This window comes from Salvelinus alpinus, chromosome 12 (genome assembly GCF_045679555.1).
Source record: "Salvelinus alpinus chromosome 12, SLU_Salpinus.1, whole genome shotgun sequence".
Taxonomy (NCBI): domain Eukaryota; kingdom Metazoa; phylum Chordata; class Actinopteri; order Salmoniformes; family Salmonidae; genus Salvelinus; species Salvelinus alpinus.
Window position 1 is genome coordinate 10,262,487 of NC_092097.1, and position 15,854 is coordinate 10,278,340.

A 15,854-nucleotide genomic window follows, 5' to 3' on the forward strand; every position below is an offset into this window, starting at 1 on the left:
CCCAGGAATTGGGGTCTGCTCTGGAAGCGTTCTGATTCAGGACCCCACAGTGGCCGGAAACCCTGCTAACTTAACTAACCACTGCTGTGCTGTCCAATCCAAAAAGGGCTTCCCCTTGAACCCGCCTCCTGTCCAGGAAGTAGTAACTGTCCGTATGTCACGCTTTGAATTAGATCTGGTTGCTCAGGAATCCCAGGTGGAATAATAGAGCCTCCGGTTAACTAAGAAAGAGAGAAGAGAATAGACTCCATCCTTCAATGTTTGTCTCAGATTACCACTGTTTTACCAGAGTCCTTCGTACTGTTATTGTACAGTGATAGCGTAAGACATTTTGCAGTGCCACTTTTGGTAATGTGTAATTCTCGCTTTGTCTAACAGGGGACGTGTTCATCCAGCCAACTCAGGACACCAAGAATCCTGTCATCTATGGCGTGTTCTCAGTTTCAGGGTGAGTCACGGACTGTGTGCCTCTGTGTCCCCCCTTAATTAAATCGCATTTTCACAAGTATCTGTCTCCATTAAAGGACATCAGATGTGTAGAATATATTTTTTTTTTTGGGGGGGGGGGTTTCCTCCCGTGGTTTCCCGTCTCCCATCAATATTCATCGTGCCCAAAGGCGCCTCTGTAACACGGTCTGTTATTGAAAAAGCCTATTCCGCACAGTCTGCTCCGCACACTACAAAGGCAGAGGAGGAAGTCGGTCGGGAAGGGGTTCTCCAGTGAGAGACTTGACCTGTGTTCCCACATAGCTGGGCTTTGATAACAAGTCATCAGTCAGCAGCACAGCATTAGGAGTCAAGGAATCGGCTCGCGACTCCTGCCCCAGCATATACAGCGGGAGATTTTGAGTGGAGGGTGCACACACGGAGAGTTCGCTCTCACACTCACGCCCAGTCATAATAAACACGGCTGTACTGTATGTGTGTCTGCGTTGGCGTCTGTGAGATACCTAAGCAATAAGGCACAAGGGGGTGTGGTATATAGGGCAATATACCACATCTAAGGGCTGTTCTTAGGCATGACGCATCACCAAGTGTCTGGACACAGCCCTTAGCCGTGGTATATTGGCCGTATTCTGTACCACAAACCCCACCCCGAGGTGCCTTATTGCCATTATAAACTAGTTACCAATGTAATTAGGGCAGTAAAAATACATGTTTTGCCATACCCGTGGTATACGGTCTGATATACCACGCCTGTCAGCCAATCAGCATTCAGGGCTCAAGCCACCCAGTTTTTAATGTACTCTATATGTTTCCCTGTCTCACCCAAGGCCTCAATACTAACTTGCTGTAATATTCCCCCCCCCAGTGCTAATGATAGGGCCCTCGACAGAAGATACTAATATAATGCTGTACTGTACACCCACCACAGCACAGCAGAGATGATTCGCTTGGCTGCGTGTGGGTGTTTGCATGTCAGTGTGTCAGACAGCTTGTCTGTGGTGGAGAGTGTTTGTGCGGCATCGTAATGTTGGAGCACGCCTGTTTCATGTCTCTGAGTTGTGACGCGAGTTGATTCTATGAGCGGGAGAATGTAGCTAATTGCTCGCAGAGTGAGTAGTAATCCCATGTCTCCTAAAGCCCTTTCGTGTTTCTGACCCTCCTCGTCCCTTTACCCTGCAGGTCCGTGTTTAAGGGCTCAGCAGTGTGTGTCTACTCTATGGCTGACATCCGTCAGGTCTTCAATGGACCCTATGCTCACAAGGAGGGGCCCAACTACCAGTGGGTGGCCTACACTGGGAAGATCCCCTACCCTCGGCCTGGGACGGTGAGTGACATGCAGAGGGTGACACACACACACACACACACAAATATATTTGTAAATTCAATTAAATAATACATTTAACATGGCTGGTTCTGTCCTCTTTCTAAACCCAGTGTCCCGGGGGTACGTTCACCCCCAACATGAAGTCCACTAAGGATTACCCAGACGAGGTGATTAACTTCATGCGGAACCACCCCACCATGTACCACGCTGTATACCCAATACACAAGCGCCCCCTGGTGGTCCGGAACAACGTGGACTATGAGTTCACCACCATCACCGTGGACCAGGTGGCCGCTGCCGATGGGAGCTACGAGGTCCTATTCCTGGGGACAGGTCAGTGCTCTGAGTGCCCGCCTGTTGGTTGATTTGATAGACTTGTTATTGTACGTGTGTTTTCACATCTGTGATAGATTCAGAGATCTAAAACAATCTACGATCTGGGGAACCTATTGTGGTTAGGATTTTGTTTAGTAGTGCTTGTCTTCTCAAAGACTGGAGAACATAGAGCCTACTATCTTTATAGATGGGAGAGTTACTGTAATTTGAGTTACTGTAATGTGAGTTACTGTAATGTGAGTTACAGTAATTGTTTTGGGAATGTACGGTAGAACTACCCTGGTCATCGTCTGGCAGTACTTCACACAGCCTCTCCCTATGGCCATAAATCATGTGGATCTGAGGGTGGGAGCTGGGAACCCCTAGGGCTGCTGACTTTACAGTGCTCAGCCTGGTGATGAATGGATCCTGTTGTAGAACACTGTGCAAGACGAGGGGGATCCTCCTATTTTCCTCATGGCATTTGACCTTATATGGATAAATGTTTTGGAGGGATGTGGATATGAGTAGAGGATGTGTGAGGGAGGGAGCAGGCCAGAGAGGACTAGATTAGAGGTTAACCTGATCACTCCTCTTGGCAGAGAAGGGCAGTATTTCTGTTACATTTATTTGAAATTCGTATTTTGTCATTTGAATTACATTGGGCTACACTCCAATGTATTTTGATATTTGGTATTTTCAAAATACTGTAATTTGTATTTTCAAAATACAAAATACTTTTATATACCATTTTTGTAGTGGTTTGCATTTTGTGGCTCCCTTTCACCCTGCATTGGTATTAGAAGTCTGATAGGACTATGGTGTGGATAAGAGGGTCTGCTAATTCAACTAAATATAAATGTATATGTAAAAATTAACAACTGAAAATCATGTTGAGTATTATTCTAATGAGCTCCGCCCTGAAACAAGGCCAATAATATTACCCAGTGTACTTTGCAGTTAATTTTGGTATGTTAATTTTCACATATATATGTACTTTTTGGTCATTTAGCAAAGGATTTCCCAAACTCAGTCCTTGATCTTTAGGGTATTTTGTATCTGAATTTTGTCATTGTATTTTGTAATTGTTGCTTTTTGGGTCTTCAGACAGGGGGACGGTTCAGAAGGTGATTGTCCTGCCCAGAGATGACCTGCAGACTGAAGAGCTGGTTCTGGAGGAGGTGGAAGTGTTCAGGGTGAGTCTCTCTCTCTCTTCTCTGTTGTCTTTCTCATTCTCTTTATTTCTCTCTCTCTCCCTCTTTCTCTCTCTGTAGTATCTTTCTATTTGTGTCTATTTATTTCTTTGTTCATTTGACATGCCATTGCACCAGACTTAGCTATTTTCATCCGTAGTCTCTGGAGTATTCCTCAGATGAGAAACATTTATTGTGCGGGAACATCTTTCCAACTCCCATTCTTCTCTTATAAAGATCTGCTACTATCTTTTACGTTTCAGGTGCCAACTCCCATAACCACCATGAAGATTTCATCCAAAAGGGTAAGCTAAACATGTCCACGGTCTGATGGTTCAGTGCACACAATTTCAGAATTGTGTCTTCCCATAAAATATCCCATAAATCAATGCGGAGTGTAAAAAGTGAATGCCAAAGTCTGGATGACGCTACATTTTCCCACTTGGTCTCTCTTCCTCTCTCACTCTCTGTCTCTCCATCTCTTTCTCCCTACAGCAACAGCTATACGTGGGTTCAGTGTTGGGTGTGACCCACCTTGCCCTCCATCGCTGTGACGTGTACGGGGAGGCGTGTGCTGACTGCTGCCTGGCCCGGGACCCTTACTGCGCCTGGGACGGCAAATCCTGTACCCGCTACTCCGCCTCGCAGAAGAGGTGAGTTCCAAGAGAATGTGTTTGTCTTTGTCTGTCGGGAACGGCAACCCTTACCAATATAATGTTTTTCATCATGGCTATACTATTTCTATTTCATTTGTCCTATTTTTATTTTATTTTATTCACTGCACATTTTCAGTTTGTGGAACGTAGCGTAGTTAACCTCTTTTTATTTGGGGAATGTTGATCTGACCCCTCTAGGCGCAGCCGTCGACAGGATGTAAAGTATGGCAACCCAATCCGCCAGTGCAGAGGCTATAACTCTAACGGTGAGCTGACAAGAACATTCTAACGTACCCCAAACTAGACACTCAAACAGTGCCGAATTGTTCCCTGTGACAGAAGCCGTACACACTAGTGTCCTATGTGACTCACGGAACGTTGACATTTCTGCTGAGGAATAGTTGACTGATTTGGTCGGTTACAGTAAGAGACGTTGAGAAATTACGCCTCAAACGTGTTTGAATAATGTTTGTGACGATGCTTTGCCGCAGCCAATAAGAACACGCTGGAGATGGTGCAGTATGGGGTGGAGGGCAGCACTACGTTCCTGGAGTGTCAGGCCAGGTCCCCTCATGTGTCCCTCAAATGGCACCTGCAGAGGGAGAACAGCGACAGGAGGAAAGAGGTGAGTCAGGAACTCTCATCCCACTGCAGCTATGTACTGTATTGGGTCTTCTACTGCTTGACACCTAAAGGATAGGTTGACAATCAGAGGGACTCCTTAGTCATTGAACAATATGGCCTGCTGTTTGTGGGGACAAAAAAGTTGCTAAATGAGTGCAATGATAAATGAATGGCGTCTCGCTCTCCCTGCTCTTAGATCCGCTCTGAGGGCCGGACTGTGAAAACAGAGCAAGGTCTGCTGCTGCGTTCCCTCCAGTCGTCCGACAGCGGCGTCTACCAGTGCACGTCCACAGAGAAGAACTTCAAACACACGCTGGTCAAGCTGCAGCTGGTGGTCCTGTCCAGCCGCACGGTCAACAGTGTCCTGGTGGAGACGGGCAACCCGGCCCTGCCACCCCTCCAGTCCAGCGCCTGGACCCCCAGCGCGGGTCAGTACAAGGACCTGCTGACCATACTGAGCCAGCCGGAGATGGGTCTGATCAACCAGTACTGTCAGGACTACTGGCAGCTGGGAGAGGGCAGTCCGGGGGACCCCATACTGGCCATCAGCAAGGCCCGGGGACTCAAGGAGCTGAAAGAGCAGAAGAAGCCCCGCAACCGCCGGCATCACGACGATGAGGATAAGCACGAGGACGACAAAGATGAGCACACCAACCTAGCCGAGACATGAGGCCCCTGGACTTACACCACAGGCCGCACACTAACCCCTTACACCCCGACACCCAACCCCTTGTCCCCTCCGCTCTCTCCCTCTCTGCACACCCCTCCAAAAATGGGAAAGACTTCAATTTAAAGGATTCAAAAACTGAATAATCAAAAGCAACCAGAAAGAGAAACCACTACAAATAGCAAAAATAGTAAGCAACAAACAGATTCTTCTTAACTGTTAAAAAAAAAGATACACAGTATTTATTGTAGGTTGTACATAGTAAGATTCTGTGGATTTCTTTGTACTTAAATAGAAAACAAGGCTTTTTTTTGTGAATAGGTAGATCTGTGCAAATATTATTGTTATTATGATGCTATTATTGTTGTGTCATTGTCATTGTTTATTACAAATTGTGTTATTATATGGCAAAGATCTTTATGTTCTGTCTTTTGGAGGAAGCGCAGCAAAACGTTGAAAGGACATTTGAAAGTGTAAATATCTCCAGCTGTTTGGACTCAGAAGAACGCCTTCAGAAAGGTTTTGGTATGTTGGCTCCATGTTGGGTCCATTTGACTGCTGGCAGTATGTAGTCTTTGAGGTGGGAAGAGTCAGATCACTGATGGAGTGATGACCCAGAACCTCCCCCAAAGCCATGATGGACATTTAATTCCCACAGCCAATGGACTATAAGGATGACACTTCATAGCATTTCATTGGACGCGCAGAGAGATGAGGAAATGCCCATAGGAGACTGCAGCTTTGAGTTGGTCCCACGGCCACAGAGAGACACTAGAGTGAAAGGTCTGGTGGGAAATAACGCCCTCCTCTTCCTTTGCCCGCTGAACTGACCCTGGGGTGACCCCAGATCCCCTCAACCCCAAATCACCTGTGTTCCACTCTTCTTGGGCCATGTGGTCCAATATGGCTCTCTGTCTATCCCATGTGTTACATTTACATTCATATTCCCAGTCTCCTCCAGAACTAGTTGATGTGGGCTATTTGTGTAGAGTATGTGTAAATATAACACTCAATGTTGTACTCTTGAGGCCATGATGGTTAGAATAAGCTGTTTTTTTTGGGGGGGGGGGGGGGGTTGATTGTTGTTATGGGATTTAAATAGCATTGCCTTCTCTTTGTACACCATTGTTCAACTGAGATTAAAACGTCAAGCAGGCAGCTAAATCATTTGTGCCAATTTGATTATGCACAATTATGACAAGAGATAGAGAACTTTTTCACTTCTTGTTGAATTTGGTCCCATTCTCTTCGTTTCCAAACTAAGCCGTAAATATACTGGTTTGCATTCCAGCCATTTCCCGTTCGCCTTATGGGTTCAGTTGTTTCATAGGACATGTACTTAACATTTCTCGACTCCTCCAATCGTCCCGTGCAGTTTAATATCACAGCTCTCTTAGTAATGTACCGTTAGTCCACATTGTCTTAAATCAACTAGCGCGGCGATGATACCGCCCGCACTGATTTGTCAGTTGAGGGACGAGCATTGCGTAGGAGTGACGTCACCTGACGTACGACAATGGTTAGCCCATGTAAGTCACTAAAGCGAAAGTGCATGAAGACTGTTTCCAGAGTTCTAGTTTGACTGGTTGGAGAGGGACACCGTAGGTTTCTCTGAGCTGTTATCCAGCTCCTACAGAAGGTAAATGTTACATAACTCTCACTAAAGAATTTAAGCAACTTCTCTGATCAGCCGGTGTTGATGGCATTCTGCCTGGAAAGGTGTCACATGCCACAAATGTGTATCACGGAACGTCTCCATGTATATAGCTACAGTCACTAGAATGATCAGCTCTTGAAAACACACGCCAAACTCTTTGGGACGGTGGCTTTTCATTGTGTGCATGAAATGTATAATGTCCTGTTTGTGATACTAGTTCAACAAGCTACAGTGTGTTGCTGCGGATGTCAGTGGATGTCTCTCTTGTTGCGGGAACATGGGAATAATGTCAGTGCAAGGAAAGGCAGATGGACTCATACCCTAGTGATGGAATATTCAAAACACAGGAGATATACACCGAGTGCACAAAACATTAGGAACACCTTCCTAATATTGAGTTACACCCCACCCCCTTTTGCCCTCAAAACAGCCTCAATTCATCGGGGACTGGACTCTACAAGGTGTCGAAAGCGTTCCACAGGGATACTGGCCCATGTTGACTCCAATGCGTGCCCCAGTTCTGTCAAGTTGGCTGGATGTCCTTTGGGAGGTGGACCATTTGTGATACGCACAGGAAACTGTTGAGCGTGAAAAACCCATCAGCGTTGCAGTTCTTGACACAAACCGGTGCGCCTGGTACCTATTACCATACCCTGTTCAAAGGCACTTTTGTCTTGCCCATTCACCCTCTGAATGACACACATACACAATCCACATCTCAATTGTATCAAGGCTTTAAAATCTTTCCTTAACCTGTCTCCTCCCCTTCATCTGCACTGATTGAAGTGGATTTAACAAGTGATATCAATAAGGGTTCATAGCTTTCACCTGGATTCACCTGGTCAGTCTATGGCATGTAAAGAGCAGGTGTTCTTAATGTTTTGTCAACTCCGTGTAGGACCCCTATGTCTCTTTCGCTCTCTCCTTCTCTCTCTTTCTTGCTCTCTTTCCCTCTGTCCTCTCTCTCTCTTTATCTCTCTCTCCAAAAAGGTACAATTGATTTGCATATTTTAAATATATGCATATTTGGTTATTTTTTGGTATGGGTTAATGAGGAAAAATCAGTTAATATAACATAAAGCACAGTTGATGTTATTGTAATGACTTGTGTAAATTACTCTATCCTTTCTCCTTTCTCTTTGATGTTGCTGACTAAAAAAATTAAAGCTCTATATTTTATAAAAACAGATCATTTTTTTATATTCATATGGCGCATGGATATCTATATACAGTAAGGGAACATAGACAGGTTTTGGGTCTCGTACACTGGCCTTACCCCTTTTATTGTGTCAACTGAATCCTAATTGGTTTGTGCTTTGACGGTAGTGGTTCTTACAACTACCAAAACTGAGTGGTGGAGTTGAGTGAGAATGGATGAGTAGGTGTCTCTCTCTTTCTCTCTCTCTCTCTCTCTCTCTCTCTCTCTCTCTCTCTCTCTCTCTCTCTCTCTCTCTCTCTCTTTCTCCCTCCCTCCGTCGCTCAGAGGACACAGTGAGGATTAGGATCTGTTGCCGTCTTCAGATTGAGGTCAATGCGATCTGTCAGGTGAGACTGTTAAAGCCCCGTAAGTACCTTAGAGATCCCACCCCTCAATGGAGAAAATACAGCATCCTCAAGGTGTTCCACAAGCGTGAGCTGACTATAGTATGTTGTAGAGTCTCTGTAGTCTTTTACTAAATGGTGATGTCAGCCCTGGCATGAAAGGCACAGCTGAAATACAGTGAGCCTCTAAAGCGTAGGACAGTGAACACAGCAGTAACTACCCCTGCCCTGCTTTCGACCAGACGAGTGTTTCTATCGACGATAGGAGCTATAGGCGAGCTTCTCATAAACAAGCGATAACATGCGTCATTGAACATGCTTCATGAACCACACTGATCAACTGTACACCTGGTTTCCTCTTTCTACCTCACCTACTACTTACTGCGGCCTCTTACTCCTCCTGGAGCACAGGCCAGTGGGTAAATAGATGTCTTTCTATCTCCCTCACTCTTGTCAAGGCAGCTGAGGACAGATAAGCACTTGAGCCGATGTGCATCTTCCGCTGAGCACAGCAAAGTCCCCCTAAACCTCAACCTAAAAAAGGTTAGGTCACTCCTACGCCCATGTACCCCCCGGCCCTCCCGCTCCCTTTCCCCCTGCCCCAGGAGTCTCCTGTCCTTGTGCCCCATTGGCCATCGCTGATCAGGTGGACAGAGGATGCCCAAAATCTTCCCTAAGACTCGAAAACACTCCACCATTCGCCTCTCCCGCGTTCCTTAGAAGCAGTTGACGTGCCAGCTGCGTATTTGACGGCGCCAGTCGGCCCTCTAGACGATCAGCTAGGACCCTTTTTCCTGTTTTTTCCCCCGTCGTTTGGTTTTGAGCACTACAGGGCCGAAGCCGGCGTGTGAGGATGGGGGCCGGAGCGAGTGCAGAGGACAAGCACTCCAAAGAGCTGGAGAAGAAACTCAAGGAGGATGCAGAGAAGGACGCCAGGACAGTCAAGCTGCTGCTGCTGGGTAACATCTGCATGTCTGGTCCTCTTGCCCTGTGCTCTGGGGAATGGCCTGGGTTGAGGGTGTTCTATGGGGTGTCTCATCATAACCTGGTATCCTCCAGACTATACACAAAATGACGTCTAGAAGGCCCTATATGACTGTCCAGTGATTGGCTTGTATCTTATCTGGTCAAAGGTCTATTGTTTCCATAGCATATGTAATAGAAATGTGAACATTTTGTGAAAAGCAACCTTGTGACCCTAAGCGTATAATCCTATGTTTATATTGATGAGTAGACTATACTATGGATGGGGATAGAGATTGTTTTTTCCTCTGTCGTTTAGCTTTGACAGAGAAGATAATGTCCATAGTATTTTTTATTTTATTTATTATGGATCCCCATTAGCTGCTGCCTTCCTGGGGTCCAGCAAAATTAAGACAGTTTATACAATTTTAAAAACATTACAATACATTCACAGATTTCACAACACACTGTGTGCCCTCAGGCCCCTATACCACCACTACCACATACCCACGGTACAAGATCCATGTGTACGTGTGTGCATAGTGCGTATGTTTATCGTGTGTGTGTATGCATGTGGCTGTGCCTATGTTTGTGTTGCTTCACAGTCCCCGCTGTTCCATAAGGTGTTTTTTTATGTTTTTAAATCAAATTTTACTGCTTGCTTGAGTTACTGTAGTACTGTACGCCTTCCATGGTCTGTTTTGGACTTGAGGACTGTGACGAGACATCTTGTGACATGTCTTGTGGGGTACACATGGGTGTCCGAGCTGTGCACCAATAGTTCAAGCAGACAGCTCGGTGCATTCAACATGTCAATACCTCTCATAAATACAAGTAGTGATGAAGTCAATCTCTCCTCCACCTTGAGCCAGGAGAGATTGACATGCAAATTATTAATATTAGCTCTCTGTGTACATCCAAGGGCCAGCCGTGCTGCCCTGTTCTGAGCCAATTGCAATTTTCCTAAGTCCGGTGGGGTTGAATAATTCAGATGTGTAGACAGAGACAATGTTATCTTGGCTCTTGGTATTATATCATTCATCGTTAATCACCCAGTTAATCACCCAGTCTGGTCTCATAGACTAGACGTAACATAGTAAATGCAAATCCGGGCACACTCAAATTAGTATGATAAGTTACGTTTGGTATGGTTACATAAGACAGATGGTTAAGGCAAAAAAGAAAGTAAGCTGGTTGGCCGGGGTGGACGGGTGGGCGTATAATGCGAACGTCCAGCAATCCAAATGTTGCGATTTCAAATCTCATCATGTATAACTTTAGCAACTTTTCAACTACTTACTACTTTTTAGCTACTTTGCAACTGTTAGCTAACTCTTCCACTAACCCTAACCTTAACCCTTTTAGCTTACCATTCCCCTAACCTTAACCCTTTAACCTAACTCCTAAACTTAACCCTAACCCATAGCCTAGCTAATGTTAGCAAGCTAGCTAACATTAGCTACCTAGCCACCTAGCTAGAATTTGTAATATATCATATGTTTTGCAAATTTGTAAGATATTATACGAATAGTCATTCTTAATATATCATACTAAATGGGTAATGGACATTCACAAATTAATATACACAATACGAAGCGTAACAAATCATAATAAATGGAGTGTCTCGGATTTACACACAGAATAATAAGAAATGCTCTGAGACCAAGTTGGTTCTAAGAATGGTGTCCAAGTTGGATTATAATTTAAACTTTACCAGCCTTGCAAATGCTATTTTCATTGATGAGATAATTACACAAATCATTTTTCATGATTTTGTCTTTATTGGGGATGAATCAAGGGAAACGTCAACGATATTAGGATTACTATGCCAAATACATTTACCCTCTTGTAGACATTTGCTAAAATAATTGTCTGAAACTCCTGATATTCAGAGGCACTACATTTTGCATCAGCAACATTGGTGAGACTAAGCATCGGTCTCTATGTGAAGGCCAGAGGCTGTAGCTTATCCACCCCTGGCTGTCACACTACTGTTCTAAACACTCTGGTAATTAATCACCTCAATCTCCCGGTAATCCTAAAACAACAACTGTTGCATTACAGAAGGTTTAACCTCACACTACTGCACACACACATGCCCTACATTTACATTTACATTTTAGTCATTTAGCCCCTACAGCCTAATTACCCCAAGGCAAACCTATCATAGCTCTACTGACGCCAACGTCCACCCTCAACATAACACCCTGCACCAATACTTCATGAACTAAGGCCTAGATTCAATCAGATCTAGTGTTAACCTGCGATAGCAAAAACCCTCAAAGTTGATATTTCGGTGTCGGAGGTGGAACTGCATTGGAGCCGTCAAACCGGTGAGCAGCTGCTCTTGCGATCATTGACACGAAGACACACCAGCCCCACTCTCGTTAGAAGTTCAGAACGAGAAAGTGGAGACCCATACAGAAGTAATGATGCTCAACTTACAAAATCGTTCAGAACGAAGTAACGAGGATTTCTATTGAAGGACCTAAAGGATGAGAGGGTGAGAGAGAGGCAGTGGGAGGGAGCACTTTCATGTCATCAGAAACTTGATTAGGGCCACAATATGGATTGTAAATCCCTGAGGTGTAGTAGCAAGTGGAACACATGCAGATTCCAGGTGGTGCTGCTGACATAACAGCATTCAGCATGTATAGTACTCTGCGCTCAGTTATCACATTGACACTGTCCCCGAGGGGCCTCCACAACTCATATAAACTCTAATAGAAAGTAAAGTAGTGAGTGTTTCTCACTGGCCCTGCAATCAATCAATCAAATTTCTTTTATAAACCCCTTTTTATGGAAGCAGTTGTCATAAAGTGCTTTACAGAGACTCGGCCTTAAACCCAAAAGAGCATGCAATGCAGATGCAGAAGCACAGTTGCTAGGAAAAACCTAGGAACCTAGGAACCTAGGAAGAAAACTAGAGACGAGTCAGGCCATGGGGGGTGGCCAGTCCTCTTCTGGCTGTACCGAGTGGAGATTTAAAGAGAACATGTGGCCATTAAGGCCTGATCATTTTTCAAGACGTTGAAACGTTCATAGATGACCGGCAGGGACAAATAATAACCATGATGGCTATAGAGGGCGCAGCAGGAGAGTGAGTCATACTGTATCTCCGTGACAATAAAGTTCTTCCTGCCATCAGCTTTGGAGGGGCTTAGGAGAGGAGTAATGAGCTTGGTGCCCTTGTGTGGATCATCTGTGGGTCAGGGCACACACCGATTCAACAGAGGGGACCATAACAGGGCAGGAAAGAAAATGTAGGGAATAGTAGGAGAGGAAAAGAAAGGGGAAAAGTGAAATGGAAGAAGGGAGTACACTTTGGGACCTGTCACTCCAGGTCTGTAATCCAGGTCTAAAATAGTTTAACACTGCGGCCCAGTGGTCATCTTTGGTATTGTAAATGTGAATCCTGCTTCCTACATACAGACTGATCTACACACTCCCAAAACCTCACCATGCAGTAGATCACGGTCTGCCATTTCTATATACATACCTGAGATCTAAATAATTGTACTGCGTGTCACTAAACCTTTTCCCCCCACTTGTGTATAGGTGCTGGAGAATCAGGAAAGAGCACAATCGTCAAACAGATGAAGTGAGTCTGGTGACACTATTGTACCAAGTGCAATATCATAAAACATATTGGTGTCTCAAAGATCAAATGTCAACTTTATTTGTGGCTGCTTGTCTTCTCGCAACAGGATTATCCATCAAGATGGTTACTCTCTTGAAGAGTCTATGGAGTTTGTCACCATCATCTACAGCAATACCCTTCAGTCCATCATGGCGATTGTAAAGGGCATGACTCAACTCAACATCGGCTACGGTGACACCGCTCAGCAGGTAGCTACTGTACACTGACTGTCTACAGTACACTATTCAGACAGGTGGATTATATAACATACCCAAGCCAGACATCAGATTGTTTGGGATATGACATAAAATCCTTTGGCAAACTGAGTATAGTGAGCATGATGTGTGTTTTTGTGCTTGTGTGTGTCTGTAGGACGATTCCAGGAAGCTCATGCACCTGGCAGACACCATTGAGGAGGGTTCCATGCCCAAAGAGCTGTCTGACATCATCATCCGGCTGTGGAAGGACACTGGTATCCAGGCATGCTACGACAGGGCCTCCGAGTACCAGCTTAACGACTCCGCTGGATAGTAGGTTTACTCTCCTGGACTGGACCAACCCCATCCCTGTTCCCTTTCCCCCATCCCTATGAAACCATTACCATCATATCCACATAGTTTACAAAGGGCTGGTTTCCAAGACTAAAAAGCTCTTTCAAATTGAGAATCTCCATTGAGAATGCTTTTTAGTCCAGGGCCTGGCTCTGTATCTGGGAAACTAGCCCTAAGAGCTTTGGACCTCTTGCTAGACATTTATATAGAGAAATCGTTAATCCTATATTAGTGTGTTGATGAACCAGATGAAGGAAGGAGGTTGTTCCTCTCTCTGTGTCCCACCTAGCTATCTGAATGACTTGGAGAGGCTGGTCCAGCCTGGATACATCCCCACTGAGCAGGACATGTTGCGATCAAGAGTAAAGACCACTGGTATCATAGAGACCCAGTTCGGCTTAAAAGACCTCAACTTCAGGTGAGGCTAGAAATACAACGAAGTCTGCATTAATCCCCATTGATCAGAATCCCCAAAACACTGAAAAGCAACATTTCTCTTAAGTAATCCAATGAGCTCAGATGACAATAACATTTTAATAACATATTAATAACATTGTAATAACATTGGCGAGCAACACAATGACATCTGCAAGCGCTCCCTCTCGCTCTCTCCTGCAGGATGTTTGACGTGGGCGGCCAGCGCTCAGAGAGGAAGAAATGGATCCACTGCTTTGAGGGTGTGACCTGTATTATCTTCATCGCTGCTCTGAGCGCCTACGACATGGTGCTGGTGGAGGATGACGAAGTGGTGAGATACATTATCGTCACATTATAGACGCTAGATTGAAGGAGTCACTGTTGGACGAAGTGAAGAGACGTCACGATCAAAGAGGGTAGATTGAGGTCACTGTGGCACTGTAGTAGTAGTAGTAGTGTCGTGGTCAAATTAGCTTTTGTGAGCCCTCGGAGAGATGAATTGCAGAGAAATGTGTTTCATAAGCGTGTTTCATGCATGCAATTCATTTGTCCCTCTTTTTTTTAATGTGGCTCTCTCCTCATGAAGAACCGAATGCATGAGAGTCTCCACCTGTTCAACAGTATCTGCAACCACCGCTACTTTATTGCCACCTCCATCGTACTCTTCCTCAACAAGAAAGACGTCTTCACCGAGAAGATCAAGAAGGCTCACCTCAGCATGTGCTTCCCCGACTACGACGGTGGGCTCACAACAGCAGATCTGTCACTCTGGCCTATTCTCTTTGGAACACACTTTATTTTGATGTTAGAGCAATGTCAGAGCTTAACTATTGCATACTGTGTTTGTCATCCATACCCTAAGACAGCTCTGATTTCTGTTGAGTCTTTTGACAATATTGTAAGTATTATTTCCCTGAATGTTGTTGGATCCCCTGTAGGCCCCAACACCTATGAGGATGCTGGTAACTACATCAAGCTCCAATTCCTGGACCTGAACTTGCGGCGAGATATCAAGGAGGTCTACTCACACATGACCTGTGCCACAGACACAGAGAACGTCAAGTTTGTGTTCGACGCCGTGACTGACATCATCATCAAAGAAAACCTAAAGAGTTGTGGTCTCTTCTAAGAGGCACGCCGTATAGGTGAGTGGAACTCTTCTGGCCGAGACTATGATACTGAGAGATTGTCTGCCTCTGGGATGGTACTCTACTCTGCCCATTGAATCACAGAGCCTCGTAGTTAACTATAGTTTACCCGGAAGATAGCTCACTATGAATTAGCACGTCATTTCTCTGTCACTCACCCAATGACACACGCCGTCTGTGATTTCCACTAAACACTCCTCTGTTTCAGGGTGTTGGTTTTACCCCCTGAATCCCATCTCCTTCCCCTTTCAAACTGCGGGCAACAATCTCCTCAAGAAGACCGGACGAAGGAGACCAACACATCGACTGTCTCTGGAAGCTGCCATTCACAAATATGATACTACACACACACTGACATGAATTCATACAGGCAAACGCAGCATCATAACCAAAGACATTTCAGTTCATGTGAGACCTGGAAAATAGGTGTACTGTCAAAGTAAGAGGATCTATACTGTACAGATTTATGTTATAAGTCAATCATAGTCAAGCTATCATCCTTTGTTAAATGTCTTGAATAGGAACTCCTTTTCATTGCAGTGCTATGCAACCTGTAGTTGATACATTGGCGCCAGTCAGCAGAAAGCACTTCTTCTTCCCCCAGACAGTACATTTGAATAGGTGTAAGGCAATGTATAATCTCTATGCTCCAGTAACTGGCATATAAAGCCATAAGAGATGGACATGAGATGGCCTCATCACCTGCAGAC

The 15,854-nt window shown here is 45.0% G+C and overlaps 2 protein-coding genes across 5 annotated transcripts in view; both read left to right on the forward strand.

Moving 5' to 3' along the window:
- The window catches only part of LOC139535479 (semaphorin-3F-like), an 83,927-nt gene extending 75,857 nt beyond the window's left edge, over positions 1-8,070 (forward strand). For 2 of the 4 annotated variants that reach the window (XM_071334909.1, XM_071334911.1), the window contains 9 exons: positions 379-448; positions 1,627-1,771; positions 1,882-2,104; positions 3,194-3,282; positions 3,543-3,584; positions 3,775-3,932; positions 4,134-4,201; positions 4,427-4,560; positions 4,756-8,070. In XM_071334909.1, coding sequence (XP_071191010.1) covers positions 379-448; positions 1,627-1,771; positions 1,882-2,104; positions 3,194-3,282; positions 3,543-3,584; positions 3,775-3,932; positions 4,134-4,201; positions 4,427-4,560; positions 4,756-5,229 — 1,403 coding nt within the window. In that variant the 3' untranslated portion in view covers positions 5,230-8,070. Of the gene's footprint in view, positions 1-378; positions 449-1,626; positions 1,772-1,881; positions 2,105-3,193; positions 3,283-3,542; positions 3,585-3,774; positions 3,933-4,117; positions 4,202-4,426; positions 4,561-4,755 lie in introns of all 4 variants that reach the window. The other 2 variants (XM_071334908.1, XM_071334910.1) reach the window with 1 other exon arrangement.
- A 1,023-nt stretch (positions 8,071-9,093) lies between these two features.
- On the forward strand, positions 9,094-15,732 carry LOC139535482 (guanine nucleotide-binding protein G(t) subunit alpha-like). Its single transcript, XM_071334914.1, has 9 exons — positions 9,094-9,384; positions 12,947-12,989; positions 13,096-13,237; positions 13,401-13,558; positions 13,869-13,997; positions 14,198-14,327; positions 14,583-14,736; positions 14,935-15,141; positions 15,353-15,732. The coding sequence occupies exons 1-8, from the start codon at positions 9,279-9,281 to the stop codon at positions 15,123-15,125; spliced, it is 1,053 nt and encodes a 350-aa protein (XP_071191015.1). The 5' UTR covers positions 9,094-9,278; the 3' UTR covers positions 15,126-15,141; positions 15,353-15,732.
- The last annotated feature ends 122 nt before the right edge of the window (positions 15,733-15,854 follow it).

What these genes read in the sequence shown, in the direction of transcription:
- LOC139535482 (XM_071334914.1), top strand. Translation starts at nt 9,279, where the DNA reads ATGGGGGCCGGAGCGAGTGCAGAGGACAAGCACTCCAAAGAGCTGGAG. An exon ending in ACGGTGACACCGCTCAGCAG is followed by an intron (nt 13,238 to 13,400) that starts GTAGCTACTGTA and finishes GTGTGTCTGTAG; the next exon opens with GACGATTCCAGGAAGCTCAT. An exon ending in CTTAACGACTCCGCTGGATA is followed by an intron (nt 13,559 to 13,868) that starts GTAGGTTTACTC and finishes TGTCCCACCTAG; the next exon opens with CTATCTGAATGACTTGGAGA.